This window comes from Carettochelys insculpta, chromosome 13 (assembly GCF_033958435.1).
Source record: "Carettochelys insculpta isolate YL-2023 chromosome 13, ASM3395843v1, whole genome shotgun sequence".
Classification (NCBI taxonomy): Eukaryota; Metazoa; Chordata; order Testudines; family Carettochelyidae; genus Carettochelys; species Carettochelys insculpta.
In genome coordinates this window covers 41,685,959-41,701,406 of record NC_134149.1, presented here as the reverse complement: position 1 = coordinate 41,701,406, position 15,448 = coordinate 41,685,959, and the positions used below count along the sequence as shown (strand labels likewise).

At 49.6% G+C, this 15,448-nt stretch overlaps 1 protein-coding gene across 1 annotated transcript; it reads left to right on the top strand.

Annotated features, from left to right (window-relative positions):
• The first annotated feature begins 3,329 nt into the window (after positions 1-3,329).
• On the top strand, positions 3,330-13,512 carry RAB9B (RAB9B, member RAS oncogene family). The gene is made up of 2 exons (XM_075007689.1): positions 3,330-3,367; positions 9,984-13,512. Exon 2 carries the CDS (start codon positions 10,020-10,022, stop codon positions 10,623-10,625), a length of 606 nt encoding a protein of 201 aa, XP_074863790.1. The 5' UTR covers positions 3,330-3,367; positions 9,984-10,019; the 3' UTR covers positions 10,626-13,512.
• Positions 13,513-15,448: the final 1,936 nt, after the last annotated feature.

Below are 15,448 nucleotides of genomic sequence, written 5' to 3'. Positions count from 1 at the left end.
GTTATGACATTGTCCCCCAGTTCAGTCACAGCCCTTAGCAGCTGTATGCATCCGTATTCATTCCTGAAGGACTAGTGTGATGTTTTAATAAGGCTACGAAGACAGGTTAGTTTAATTGCATGGAACGGCATCTTACACCGTGTTAGGTTAAACTACATTCCTTAACAATGGTGAAGGGAATTTAGTGCTGTTGAAACATGCCAGACTGATCAGCCCTGCAACAGTTTCTGCACAAGGCTGATTACGCAGGCTCCTATCACACCGTCTCTGTTGGGGTGAGGGGAGTCCAAGCTCTGGCCCTTGAGTCCTAGCTCATCCCTGTGTTGAGATTACCCACAAAGGTACTAAAATGCTTATCGCTGGCCAGTGTGATGCTACCCATGCACTGAGGCTACGTTGGCTGCAAAACTAGGGACACAAAGCTGTGTCATGGTGTTACTGTTCTTCGGGGAGAGCCTCTCCATGCAATTAAAACAATCTTTATTAGCATGATGTGCTCTAGAGCACTGCCAGAGTGGTAGGGCATAATCCAAAGCTGACAAAGGGAGCCCTTCCCGTTGGCTCCAAAGGGAGGAAGCTTGAAATCAGGGGCTAACAGAGAGCTAACTATCTGCAGCTGATCCCACAGATCGGGCAGCCTAGGCTAGGACTTCACGGTAGCAAATGAGTTTTCATCCCGAGTGTGTCTCTTGTCAGAGTCTATTTTTGAGGTGAGAGCAGCTGGCTGCATGCCTCCACTCTGTTCCTGCCGTCGCTTTCCTTTCCCCTTTATCTTTAGCCGTTTCTGATCATTTGAGGAAGTGTCTTTCTCGTGCTCTTGTTCGCTTCAACAGGCTGAGTTGCCACCCTCTCTCGTTTCGTACCTCCATTGTCTGCTTGGCTGCACAGTCTTCCTCCCTGGGCCGCTGCTGTGTTTTGTCTTCTCCGCTACTGTTTCCATTTTGTGGTCGCTGAATTTATATATGGCAGGTCCCTGCTTTAATTTGCATGTTTTTGCTGCGGTGAGGCAGTCTGCTTGACTCAGTGCAGTATCTTTTTGTGGGGTTTGGCCCAGAATCTTGTTTATTACTGTTATTTTGAATGATGTATATTGTTATAGCGCCGACAAGCCCATCGTGGACCAGGAGGCGATTACGCTAGGCGCTGTACAAACCCAGAGCATGTCAGTATATAATGTGGCTCTTTTCTCCTTTGGTCCAGAAGTTACTATCAGAATGGGAGCCAAGTAGGAGTGGAGCATGTTTTGATCAAATTTTGGGTTGGTCCCCTGAAAGCTGAGCATTCACAGTTCCTGCTGACTACAACCACACTTGGGAATGCCCAGCAGCTCTGAAAATCACTTTGGCAGTGCAGATAGTGTATGCTGCTGTGATGGCACCAGAAGATGAACGATCTTCTAAGCCCTTTGATTAGTGATGGGAATCTGCAGCTGATACCTACATGCAGAACTGCAGGTGAAAGGGTCTAAGGGCTTGCACACCGTTAGAACATAAGAGCAGCCACACTGCGTCAGAGCAATGGTCCATCTATCTCAGTATCCTATCCCCTGACAGTGGCTGGTGCCAGATGCTTCAGAGGGACCATTTATCACGTGAGCCATTCCATCATCCAGTGCCAGCTGCTGGCAGTCATAAGTCTAGGGACATCCACAGCCTGGGGTTGCATCTCTGGTCCTCTTTGCGGTATAGTTTTGGCCTTCACAACATCCCCAGGCAACCATTTGCTCAGGCTGACAGTGCAGTGTGTGAAGAAAAATGTCCTTTCATCTCTTCTAAACAGACTGTCTTTAATTTCATCGCTGGGTCTTGTATTATGTGAATGCATAAATAACACTTCCTTATTCCCTTTCTCTTCTGTGTTCAGGATCTGATAGCCCTCCATCATATACTTCCTTAGTTGCCTCTTTTATAAGATGTACAGTCTGAATCCTTTTAATCTCTCCTCATATGGAAGCAGTTCCAGCCTCCTAATCATTTTGGTTGCCCCTCTCTGTACTTTTTCCAGTTTTGACAAGGAGTGGCCAAAGAAATATACAGTACTCCACGGCTAGGTATACCACGGACTATATAGTGGCATTTTGATATTTACTGTCACTTATTATCACTCTCTTTCCTCATGGTTCCTACCATTTTGTTAGCTTTTTGGCCTGATGCTGCCCATTGAGCAGCTGTTTTCGGAGAACTCCAAGATCTGTTTCTTGAGTGGTAGCAACTAATTTATAGCCCATCATGTTGTAAGTACAGTTGGGGTGACGTTTTCTAATCTGCACTACTTGGCACCATCAACACGGAATTTCATCTGCCACTGTGTTACTCATTCACCCAGATTTGTGTAATTCCTTTGTAACTTTCCAAAGTCAGCTTTGGACTGTGTCAAATAATTTTGCAGCATCTGCAAATTTGGCCCCCTTACTGTCTACTGCTTTTTCTAGATCATTTATGAATATATTCAACCTCATTTGTCCCAAAACAGAGCCTTCCTACCCTTTATTTCCTGTCTGTTAACGAGTTACGGATCTAGGAAAGGACCTTCCTGCTTCTCTCAGGACACTGTTCTGTTTAAGTGCTTTTGGGGAAGGCCCTTGTCAAAGGCTTTCTGAAAGTCCAAATACACTATTCCTACGGGATCACCCTATCCCACTTGGTTGTTGACACCCCTCAAAGAATTCTATTAGATTAATGAGGCCTGATTTCCTTTTGCAAAAGCCACCTCGACTGTCCCCCAACATACTGTGTTCATCATTGTGCTTGATAATTCTGTTCTTTACTATATGTTCAACCAGTTTGCCTGGTACTCAGGTTCAGCTTCCTGCCCTGCAATGGACAGCATCGCCTCTGGCGCCTTCTCTAAAACTCGTCCGTCTCCACTTGTTTGGCGAAAGCGGAGGGCTGTCCGGCGGGATCAGTTGACGTGGAAAGGGCACAAAAAACATCTCTTTTCCCCCGCCCCCCCAAAATATGGGGTGCGGAGAAACGTGGGTGTGCGAGCAATGATGCTGGGGGGAGCAGGCAGGGCTCCAGCCAGCACAGACGCCAGCCCCAGCCCTAGCCCTGTGCAGGGGGCAGGCAGCATTGGGCACCGTGATGGGGCGGGCTCTAGCCCCATGGGGCGCCTCCTTCTCCCTCGGGCACGTGGGGAAGGATGAGGGAAGGGAGGGGAGGGGCAGAGGGAGGCTGGCGTAGGGGGCGTGGCCATAGAGACAGGTGGCTCCTAACCACGCCCCCCACAGCCTCACAGGTGGTGCGCGCGGCGCGTGCCCGGCAGGGACGGTCCCGCCCGTCTCGGTGGGCGGCGCATGCGCGCTGGTGGATAGGGCGGAGAACGCGCCGGGCCGGCCGGCACCTGCCCTTCCCCGACCCCGGCTCAGGTAGGCGGCGGCGGCTCCTCTGCGGTGAGGGGCGGGGGGCGCCGGGCTACGCCTCACAGGCCCCGCCCCCGGCTGTCAGTCACCGGCTCCCCCCACCCCCCCCGTGCCCTCCCGGGGCTGCCAGCACCTGGCCCCGCCCCCGGCTCCCCCCGCCCCGCGCAGTGCGACAGGTGCCCCCACCCCCGGCTCCCCCCTTTCTGTCCCCCCAGCACCCCCACCCCCGAGCGCCCTCACCCCCGCTCTGCCCCCAGCGCCCCCCACCCCTAGCGCCCCCAGAGCCCTCCCCTGCTCTGCCCCCCCGCACCCCCAGTTCTGCCTCCCCAGCGCCCCCCACCCCGAGTGCCCTTAGAGCCCTCCCCTGCTCTGCCCCCTGCACCCCCAGTTCTGCCTCCCCAGCGCCCCCCACCCCGAGTGCCCTTAGAGCCCTCCCCTGCTCTGCCCCCTGCACCCCCAGTTCTGCCTCCCCAGCGCCCCCCACCCCGAGTGCCCTTAGAGCCCTCCCCTGCTCTGACCCCTGCACGCCCAGTTCTGCCTCCCCAGCGCCCCCAGAGCCCTCCCCTGCTCTGCCCCCTGCACCCCCAGTTCTGCCTCCCCAGCGCCCCCACCCCGAGTGCCCTTAGAGCCCTCCCCTGCTCTGCCCCCTGCACCCCCAGTTCTGCCTCCCCAGCGCCCCCAGAGCCCTCCCCTGCTCTGCCCCCTGCACCCCCAGTTCTGCCTCCCCAGTGCCCCCCACCCCTAGCGCCCCCAGAGCCCTCCCCTGCTCTGCCCCCCCGCACCCCTAGTTCTGCCTCCCCAGCGCCCCCCACCCCTAGCGCCCCCAGAGCCCTCCCCTGCTCTGCCCCCCCGCACCCCTAGTTCTGCCTCCCCAGCGCCCCCCACCCCTAGCGCCCCCAGAGCCCTCCCCTGCTCTGCCTCCCCACACCCCTAGTTCTGCCTCCCCAGCGCCCCCCACCCCGAGTGCCCTTAGAGCCCTCCCCTGCTCTGCCCCCCCGCACCCCCAGTTCTGCCTCCCCAGTGCCCCCCACCCCTAGCGCCCCCAGAGCCCTCCCCTGCTCTGCCCCCCCGCACCCCTAGTTCTGCCTCCCCAGCGCCCCCCACCCCGAGTGCCCCTAGAGCTCTCCCTGCTCTGACCCCTGCCTCCCCGCTTCTGTCCCCCCAGTGCCCTCCAGCCCTGAGCGCCCTCACTCCCCAGCGCCCTCCCCCGCTCTGCCCCCAGCGCCCCCCCACCCCTGAGCGCCCCAGAGCCCTCCCCAGCTCTGCCCCCTGCACGCCCCCACTCTGCCCCCCCAGCACCCCCCACCCCGAGCACCCTCACCCCCCAGCACCCCCCACCCTGAGCGCCCTCACCCCACTCTGCCCCCATCACCCCCCGAGTGCCCCCACCCCCCGAGCACTCTGCCCCCAGGGCCCCCCCAGTGCCTCCCATCTCCACAGCCCCCTGTGGCCTAACACCCCAAATCCCTCATCCTACTTCCCACCACCTCTGGGATGCCACCAAGGCACCTCCGCAGCAGGGCTCTGCCCCCCTCTCCTAGTGGCCCAGAACTGTCCAGACCTACCTGGCCCAGCACTCCACCCTCCTCCCCACGGCCCGCTAGAGCTCTGCGCTCTCCTGGTCCATACCACGTCCCCCATGACACACTGGGACCCACTGACCGCATCAGCCCTTCCTCCCCAGGGCTCAGCAGCCTCTGGACTGTCCCTACTCATCACAGCCTCCAAATATCCCTCACCTGACCCCCAGCTGCCCCTGCACCTTGGGGCTTGTTACCTGAGGCATCCTCCACCCTGCCTTCCCGGGCTCCTCCACCCTGTAGGCATTCCCCCAACTACCCCATTCCTTGGGCTCACGACCCTCTGGAGACCCCTCCCATTACCTGCCTGGCACCCCCTGAGGACCACTTTGCTTTGCCCCACCCACCTCTCTCTTGGCCTCGGGCCTGTGGGCACCGAGTCTCCTGTCCCTTGGCAGGTCCCAGCACTGTCCTTGTTGCCTGGATGAGAGGGGAGTATCACCCATCCATAGGCCTTGCTGACTAGAGCCATGAGCCCCAGCAGCCCTGCAGTGCTACAGCCCTGTGTGTTGAGGTAGTTAAGGTGATGTTACAGGCATCCGGGGAGAAGAGTAGAGTCTCCCATGCTTACAGTAGAGGATGCTAGGGATTAGGGCTGTAAAATCCCATTTAATTAGTTAACTGGTTAAACATTAAGTTTAAGCAGTTAACCGATTAAATGGACAGGGAGCGATTGGGGAGTGGGCTGCTCTAGCCTTCCTGGGCTGGAGCAGCCTCCCCCAAACCATGGATAGGAGACTGCTCTGGCCAGGCTGGAGCGTCCCCCAGGTGCAGTGGGACCTGCAGGGGGGAGCAGTCCTCTGCCAACAGCAGATGGGGGGCCTCTAGGCCCCACCGTTGAATTACAACTGCTCCAGGCCCCACTGTTCATCTGTTAAGGGGAGCCTTACTAGTTAACCGATTGATCATTAACATCCCTAATGAGATGGGCATTACAGTGATGGAAGTCTGGGCACCTTGATTACAGAGCCTTTTTTGCTTTTCTTTGAAGCCGCAGAGATTGGAGCAAGGCTAGTGGATCTTACTAAATTATATGTGGCCTAAACACAGACTTTCTGCTGTACTTATGTACACCTTCCTTATAGACAAGTGCTAGTGACCTGCATTCAGGAAACTTACTTTTGCCTTTCAGAGCATCGTCTCTTGCTCATTCGGTCACATAGGGTGATAAAATTCCATTGATAGTGTATAAAGGGTTAAATTATTAATATGGGTTACAAGTATATTGAAGATGAGTTGTGTGCATTACAGATGGCTATAAGTATATCAGCAAGTGTCAAGTTATGTTTGTAAGCAACCTGTTCACCTGCTGGACTCTAGAGCAATGCAGAACAGTTGATCAACTATTTATCAAAATGCCCATCAATCAGTTGTTGATCCTCTGTAAGCTGTTTATAGATATGCTGTTATAAGGTCTGGCTGGCTGTTTCACCAAAGGGGTTAGCAGCAACGTGTGCATAACTGGGTAGAGTGTTCCTGAAGTCAAGAAGCTTTTGACGAGGGATTTAGAGAGGCAGATCTGTGTCTGTGGCAAATGGGAAGCTTTCCTGGGTCCTCTGGTGTAGGACAGCTATTCTGTTTGGGAGGCAGGGGTGTAGAATGTAAGCTTTCATTTAAAATATATCTGGGCACTTTTGAGATGCTTCTGGACCTTTGCAACCGGTATAACCCATATGTCACTCTTGTCCTGATAGGCGGATAAGTTGCTTGCTACTTTTACTTAGGATTTTGCTGAGTAGCAGAAAAGTGAAATGAACAATATATTGATCAGTTTCAGTTTTGCCGGTTGCAGAGAAAGGGTAGTTATATTCTCTTTCATTCATTTGGTATTAGTAACAGAGAAGCTAGGCTTCTAACAAAACAAAACAGCAGTCAAGTAGCACTTTAAAGACTAACAAAATGATTCATTAGGTGATGAACTTTGGTGGAACTGAAGGAGAGGGGCGGGGGAAGTCAAGTGTCTTGCCTGAGATAATTACAAACATCAAAGGAAGGCGAGCAGTCTTTGTAATGTGTGAGATAATTTCTGCCTTTGTTCATGTCAAGTGTTAGTGTCGAATTTGAGTATGAACCCCAGTTCACAAATTGCCCTATGTAATCTGCTTTTAAAGTCTCTCTATTGTAGGACACATATTCTCAGGTCTTTAACAGAACGGCCCACTCCATGGAAATGCTCACTGACGGGCTTATGTGTATTGAGATTCCAAATGTCTGTTCTGTGCCCATTTATTCTTTGGTGAAGTGTTTGTCCAATGTACTTTGTAGAGAGGCCTTGCTGGCACATGATGGCATATATAATAGTGGTCCCAGTACAAGAGAATGAGCCCCTGATCCTGGAATTAACGTGGTTAGGTCTGGTGATGATATCCCCAGAATAAATACGTAGACAAAGTTGGCAGCGGAGTTTGTTGCAAGGAAAAGTTCCAGGATTAGTATTATTGTGGTGTAGCCTGTTATTGCTGGTGAGAATCTTTATTAAGTTAGGAGGTTGTCTATAGGAGAGAACAGACCTGTCAACTAGGGCCTTCCAGAGTGTAGCATCTTGATCTAGAATAGGTTGTAGGTTTTTAATGATGCGTTGCAGGGGTTTGGGCTGGGGGCTGTAGGTAATGACAAGTGATGTTCTGTTATTGACCCTCTTGGACCTATCTTGAAGTAGTTGGTTTCTGGGTATTTGTCTGGTCCTGTCAATTTGTTTTTGTACTTCTCCCGGTGGGTAATTAAATTTTATGAATGCTTGGTAGAGATCTTGAACTTCTTGGTCTCTGTCAGTAGGATCAGAGCAGATGTGATTGTATCTCAGGGCTTGACTGTAAATGGTGGATTGTGTGGTGTGTGTTGGATGGAAGCTGGAGGCATGTAGGTAAGTGTAGCAGTCAATGGGTTTCTGGTAGAGAGTGGTGTTGATCTGGCCATCAGTGATTTGTACTGTGGTGTCCAGGAAATGCATCTCACGTGGAATGGTCAAGGATGAGATTGATGGTAGGGTACAGGTTGGAATTCTTCTAGAGTCTCTTGACCATGGGTATGTAAAAGAGCTCTGTACAGCAGAGTAACTTCTCTTGGAGAAGTGGAGGCCTTCTGCTTCCTAAAGTGTAAGTTAGATGTTTCTGGTGTTGGGAGGGAAGGAGGTATTTCTCCCTGCACATATCCAGAAGAGGGTGGGAGTGCTAATTGCAAGATAACCTGCCAGTTACTTGCCAGAGGGTGACACAAACAATGAGGTCCCTGAGCAAAATCCAGGGGCAGCACCTGGTAAAAATTCTAGGAGTTGAAAGTTGCCAGGGGGCTCAACTTCTTAGCAGATCATTCCCCTGGTCATCATGGTGAGGGTTCGTCAGTGTTCTTACCTGCCTCATACTAATAAGCTTAGTCCTTTGGCTAGTAGGTTTTGGGTATATTTTCTGTATTTTGGGGTGTGTGGGTGGGTTATCCAGGCAAATGCCTATTTATTGATTTCCCAGAGCATCAGTTCCATCTGCACTGACGGAAGTGTCTTTGGGAATCTCTTGTTCATTTGCCTTTCCCCTTCTGCCAGCTCTCGGTAGGTTCATCCTGTTCCCATTCAGCTTCACCATTGTGCTGGTGAAGAAACTAATAGCCAGAACAAAACTCTGAATAGGAGCAGAGGACAATAATGGAATTACCAATGATGCAGCACCCTGATAACTCATCAACTGCTCTCTTTTTAGTGAATGTAATGATTGGGGAAAAGTGACAGCTAGACAGTCCAGGAGATGGAAGTCCTTTATCACTAGAAACGGTACATTAGACAGCAGCAGTATAGACTTCCCTCACTCGTTTGTTGTCTTTTGATTTGTGCAATATCTCTAGGGAAGAGAGGGCAGTTCAGCCCTTGGCCTTGTTACAGATGAAGCATATGAACCTGTTGTGCTGTTAGTTCATTGGGATTTAGGCTAAGCTTCACCAGGGGTCAGTTTACACAAGGACACAGCATACTGCATTGAGGTTGAACTCTTTAATAGGGAGATTATCATGGGATTCAAAGAGAATTGTTTCAGTAGATTAAATGCTGCAAAAGTATAAAGAAACTCTCTCTTCTAACGCGCATACTCTTAAAACTGATATTTTTATGCTATATGAAGAATTCTGTATAATTGTTTTTAAACCAGTCTTAAAAAAAGGAAGTACAGTAAAATCGCTACTCAGGTTCAGTTGGAGAAGTACCATGTGAGTTGCATTGACACTAAAAAAGCATTGCAAACAGAAAATAGCACAAAAGCAGGAGCTCTGTGACTGAGAAACATTTCAGAGCCTTATAGGGAATTCCTCGGAAAGAAGGCCGATGCTCTTACTGCTTAAGCTGGGTTAGTCAGTTTCCCTGGAATGCTTTAGATCAGCTAACAAATCAGCTCTTTATGACCTTAAACCACCAAACGGTTTAGTGACTCAGAGACATATCATCAGCCTATCTGAAACTACTGAGTTAATGGCTGAATCATGGGCACAGTAGCTAGTGATAAAGTTGAGAGAAGAGATCTTGCTTGATCCAATTTTTTGCATACCCAACCCTAAAAGTTGGAGCATCACACTTCACTTTCTCTAAAATACCATAATTTAAGGGTATCGGGAGCAGGATCACAATACATCAAGTGAAATCTTGTAAAAATAAGGAGTTATATGTATCTCATAGAACTGAGAGGCACATTCCAAACTGCCAAATATCTCTTAAAACTCTTAGGGAAACAGTGTTGAAATGAAATTTCATCCTGCCAGAGAAAAGCAGAAACAGTGGAAGAATACTTACACCAGGAGCTAGGTTGGCTTGACTACTCTGGATTTTTCCCACCCCAGAGTGATGTAGTTAAGGTGACTTAATTTACTAGTGCTTTCCGGACAGAGATTGTTTTCTTCTTCAGCTCTGGTGATTCTAGATGTAAGAACTAATAGATACTCAGTCAGCTATACACTTCTGTAACTCAGCTTATGGCCTGGGAAATTTTGTTTCTGTTGAGAGAAATTAATTGCTGGGTCAACTAGACTTTATCAAGCAGCTGTTTGTTCTGTGTTTAAATCTGTAGGTTGTTTTTCTTCTGCGCCTCTCCTGTGCTGCTGCAATGACTGGGAAGTCCCTGCTCTTGAAGGTCATTCTCCTGGGGGATGGTGGAGTTGGGAAAAGTTCCCTCATGAACCGTTATGTCACCAACAAGTTTGACTCGCAGGCTTTCCACACGATAGGGGTGGAGTTCTTAAACCGCGATTTAGAAGTGGATGGGCGTTTTGTGACCCTCCAGATTTGGGACACGGCAGGGCAGGAGCGTTTCAAGAGCCTGCGAACCCCCTTTTACAGGGGAGCAGACTGCTGCTTGCTGACCTTCAGCGTGGATGACCGCCAGAGCTTTGAGAACCTGGGCAGCTGGCAGAAGGAGTTTGTCCATTACGCAGACGTGAAGGATCCCGGCCGTTTCCCCTTTGTGGTCCTGGGCAACAAGATAGACAAACTTGAGAGGCAGGTGACCACAGAAGAGGCCCAAGCATGGTGCTTGGAAAATGGGAATTACCCTTACCTGGAAACCAGTGCCAAGGATGACACCAACGTGGCCGTGGCCTTTGAGGAAGCTGTGCGGCAGGTGCTGGCTGTGGAGGAGCAGCTGGAACACTGCATGTTGGGGCACACCATTGACCTGCACAGCAGTTCCAAATCAGGGTCTTCGTGTTGTTAGGAGTCACCCGGGGGTTGTTCCCAAGGACCGATTGTGTAAACAGGATGAGTGCAAATGGCTCCTGGCCATGCTGAGGTATGCAGAGAAACAGGTCAACAGGTGTGGTCTCTGACTGTAGGTGTTGCAGCCTTTCAAGCGGATAACAGTTAGTCTTTGGGTGTGAAGAAAATGGTTTCTTGGAGAGCTCTTGCTCCGTGCATTTGGAAGTATTTCTCCCCGCTCCATTCCTTCCTTCCAAATATCTAAGGATTGGGTTAATCTGAGAGTTGCAAGTTATGGTCTGTGCCAAGATCTGTCCACACACTGAGACTTGCGGAGCTCTAGGCATTTCCCAAACGTATTTCATTAATAAACTGGAAGGTACTAAGCCCACGAACCTGTGCTGCGTCTTCCGGCTGTACCCTGCCAAAGGAAGGTTTGATCGGATTGCTGCACCATAACAAAACCAAATGGGAAGATTTCAACCATCGGCCGTTGATGAGGTTGCCAAATAGAGTAATGGCAGTCATAGTTCCGTTGCCTAGGTTAATCTCCTGGCATACTGATGTGCCCTGATCTTTCTGATCCTCAAAAGAAAGTTGCTGTGCTGAAGAATGGTGCCCTGAGCAGATCACCCTGGAAAGCAACGATGCTCCAATCATTTGATGAACAAGATCTGAAGTTGGGGAGTGTGTTTGAAGATTGCAGCCTTAATTCTTGATAGCTGCTTACCTTGGTCAGTTTTCTGTCCGTATCTAACTTTGCTGCATATGGATGTTACTTTCATAGTGTGATTCGCTTCCTCTTTGTTTACTTGTATGCCCTCATTTTTTTTCTGAGGCTCAACGCTAGATGGAGCTGCTCACCTTTTGGGTGACACTGGCTGAGCAAAACCTGCCTCACTCCTAGTCTCAGCGTCTTGCCTGTGAGGAGGACTGTACAATGAATGCGGAGAACAGGAGACTGTGTGTGAATCTTTCACAGATCTCACCGCCCTGTAATTATCATGGGTCTAGTGACAGGCTCCTTTGCTGTTGGTGGACTTCTAGAAGTGCAGATGTCTGCTGGGCAGTAAATCCACCCTTTGATAAGTGTGCTAGTGTGACAGCCCTGGTTCTGGCTGTGGCGTGTTAGTCTCAAAATCACTGTCTTTTCACTCAGCTCCTTTAATCTGGATGCTGCAGCTCAGAGTCAATTAAATCTGCTCTCTGCTGCGGCTCCGAGCAGGCAGGATACTGGGAGGTAATTGCTGGTGGGGCGCACAGACCTAACGGGGGTCTCACGGCACTGGGCCTGTATTCTCCAAAAGGATAAGGAATCCAATGAACTTTCCCTGCAGTCTTTCTCCAGTCCTAGTGATCTCCGTGATAGGCTGGAGTGATAGGGGAAGCCATTGCAGCTAACGGAATCCTCCTTCGCTAGTGATCCTGCTCTAGTCAGTGGGGAGGAGTTCTGGGCAGCCTCAAAATGGCTGAAAATCAAAATTTTGTAGCGCCAACATATTACAAATAAACCAGAGGCTTTGCTAACCAAAGGCACTGGCCCATTTGTGGCTACCAGCCTTCAGCTATCCAGTGCTGGCTTGCTGCGCTGTATTCTGTAATTTTATTATCTGGTCCAAGATTAAGTTCTGATGACTCCATAACTGTAGAGAGGCCTGTCCTGGGGAGAGCTCTCCTGCAGTCATCTCAGTACTGAAGTGTGCTCAGCTGGTCCCATGTTCCCCTGCTGATGGTAAGTCTCACCACTCAAATACAACAGCTTTATTAACTTCTGCCTCTTGCAACCAAGAGACTTCCACCTTGGCAGTGGACAGTGTTAGTCTCGATTGCCTCCAGACAGACTCCTGCTCAACAGGACATGTACTTTGTGGGAATTCAGGGTAAATTTGCCCTTTCTCTGCGGGCAATAGTGTAGAAGTAATGATAACTGCAAAGCTGCCGTAAGAGTAGGACCTGTTTGTAGTACCGTATAGGACCTGCGACTTCCATCAGCTTAAATGGACAGTGCTTGATGCTTTTGAAAAATCAGACTGATGGTGTGTTCAAGGGAGCCCTGCACCTCCCTAGTTACACTTTGCTTGTATTATTTTTCTTTAGTATCTTGGATCTTCGCAGGTGCCCCCAGAGAGATACTAAAGGTCTTGCCTTCCTTGTGACGGTACTTGAAAATTCTATACACAGACTCTATTTCCTATACGCCTGATTAAAGACCAAGTGTAGTCAAATTTGGGAACCACGTTTAAAAGTTATTCCATCGAACCAGTTCTGAAGATGATCCGGTGTGGAAGGGGCAACAGGTGCTAGAATATTTACAAGTCATTGTGTTGGAGCCTGAATGTATTTAGCCAGGTAGGCCAGATGTTAAATGGACCCCATTTCTTTTTGACCATGCTCCTTTTCCAGCCTAGTTATCGCATGATCTGTCTGAGCATTGACCCTTCCAGGAGTGCAATTACTGTGAACGGTAATGTGCAGCAGAGTATCTTCCTGTACTGCGGTGCTTGTTGATGCTTATGGCTGAAGCTTGAAGACCGTCACCGTACGTTACCCGTGCATATAGTTTAACTGTCTGTATAACCCTGGAGTGTGTTACAGTGTCTCTTGTTTATCTTTAACAAACTGTATGGTTTTTTTTTTAAATAAGTGTTTTATTAGGCCAGTGTGTGTGTAAACTCAATTTTAAAACAAGGATAGTATTTTTGCTGTATATTCTTTTAATTTATTTCCAACCAACGCACGCACAATTCCCGGGCGAGCCAGGGTTGTGAATTCTTCATAAAGGTTGATTGCCAAGACCTTGCCTCGGCTGGGCCCTCCTTGACACACTGCTGCAATTGCTGCTGTTGCTAAAGAAACTGGGATTGTAAAACCAATAGTTACCTTGATTTTAACCAATAAAACATGGATGTATGAAGTGACTGGTCACATGGTCCCTGTCCTCGGTTGGTGTAAGTCAGCATGGTTCTCTTGAGGTCAATGGAACTGCTAAGTGACACCACCTGAAAGTCTGGCCTGAGATGTGAGTACCTGGAATGTAACCAAGGCATCCAAGTGCCATGTGCAGAACGGGTCTGGTCATTGCTGAATATTTCCAATACAAACTATAGTTTATGAAAAGCAACTGGGGGATGTGCATGGGCTTTGACTTGGACTGATGGGATCTGGGCTTGATGGGACATCTTGGCCTCATCCTGTTCTTACGTGCGCAGAAAGCAGCCAGGCGCAATCGGCTGCTAAAATGGTAAATGAGAATTGATACTGCCTGTCTGTTTAAAACATTCAACCTTTGGCAGTTTCAAGCACCAGGGATTTGTAGCCACAAAGCCAGAAGCCTTGTCTGTAAAGCCAGACCGCAGCTTGGTAGATCGTGTAAATAAACATTTTCAAATCCTCTCTAGAACCATTAACAAAACAATAATGAATGGCTGATAGCGCCCAGAAACTCTGCCAGGCTTCCTAGTTGACTAAGTTTGCCTACACATGATGTATTTTCCTGTAGGTTTCTTCTCATCTTGTTACAGAGGCTGATTCCTTATTATATCCCTGTGACTACATCTACATTACAGAGTTATTTTGAAATTAAATGTATGTACACTGAGGCACATGCTGGTGTACACCACCATTAGAAACACATGCTACTGGCTGTGGACACCAGGGGTGCTCTGTTAATCAGCTGGGTGGCGTTTGACTCTCCTGTGCGGCCGCCCAAGCGCTCAGTTTAGACGTGACACTGGCCCTGGGTCAGTTTTATTCTTGCCTGGAAGTGGTGCATGGTTCAGGTGTGCCTAGGAATGGCACCTTGACAGGTTGTCACCAGTGTTCTTAAAGACTCCCACCAGCTAGGTTTTGCCCCCTCATTAGCTTTCTTTGCTGTTGGGCAAAACGAGGCCGGCCATACAAAATTTCCAGCCACTGCTGTGTCTTTTAGTGTGCTGCCCCAATCCAAAAGTGTTCTGGTTTTTGCTACCTCTCTCTTTCAGATCCTTCAAGGATCACGTCTTCTCCTCAGCCTCTCCACTATATTTCTCCTGACTTCTTGGACTTTGCTTTACGATATCTACTCTTAGGAGCAAGTTGTGACTGATTGGATCATAGAGGTCCCCCTGGAACTGTCACCTTATATGGTGGTCATACCCCTGAGCCCACCTACCTACACTGTGGGGCATGCCACCCCTGTTCTAATGGGCCAGAAGCTCTGGTCTCCCCCAGCCAAGGCACAGAGGCACAGCTCTGGTCTCTCCCATCCCTTGCGATTAACACAGATGCTGAACCAACATCTGCTACAGGGACTTGACAGCACCCAGGAACATAATCCTCCAAAGGGACCAAACCCCCAAATAAATCTGCCTTAACTCTGTATAAACATTTTACACAGGGACTGCTCATAAAGGTGTTTGTCCCCTTTATCAATGAGAGGCCGAGATGCCCAGCTGTTGTCCCCCTGCCCTCCCTGTAACAATTATTTATGCTAGTTGTGATTGTAAACACAAGTGATCTTATGAAGTATAAAAAGTAGGATGTAAGTATTGGCAAATGAAAACAGACAGCTCAAAGCAAGTTAATAAGCCAAAATAAACTAAGCACGCCCGCTATTCTATACGCAAAGAAACTTGGTACATGCAAATTCTTACCCTAATAGTAGTTCTAAGAATCTTTTTCACAAGCTAGGCAGCCTCCTAGTTGGGCACGATCTTTCCCACTGCTCAATCTTAGATATTTGCAGTGGGCATCTTGGGTGGTAAGTGGGAGTCGCCTGGCAGCTGCCCCTGTTGTTTGGTTTATCAGACAACCCAGAGTGCCTCTATGCTAAAGAATAAATGGGCATAAATCTGACAGTAACAA

What these genes read in the sequence shown, in the direction of transcription:
- RAB9B (XM_075007689.1), top strand. Translation starts at nt 10,020, where the DNA reads ATGACTGGGAAGTCCCTGCTCTTGAAGGTCATTCTCCTGGGGGATGGT.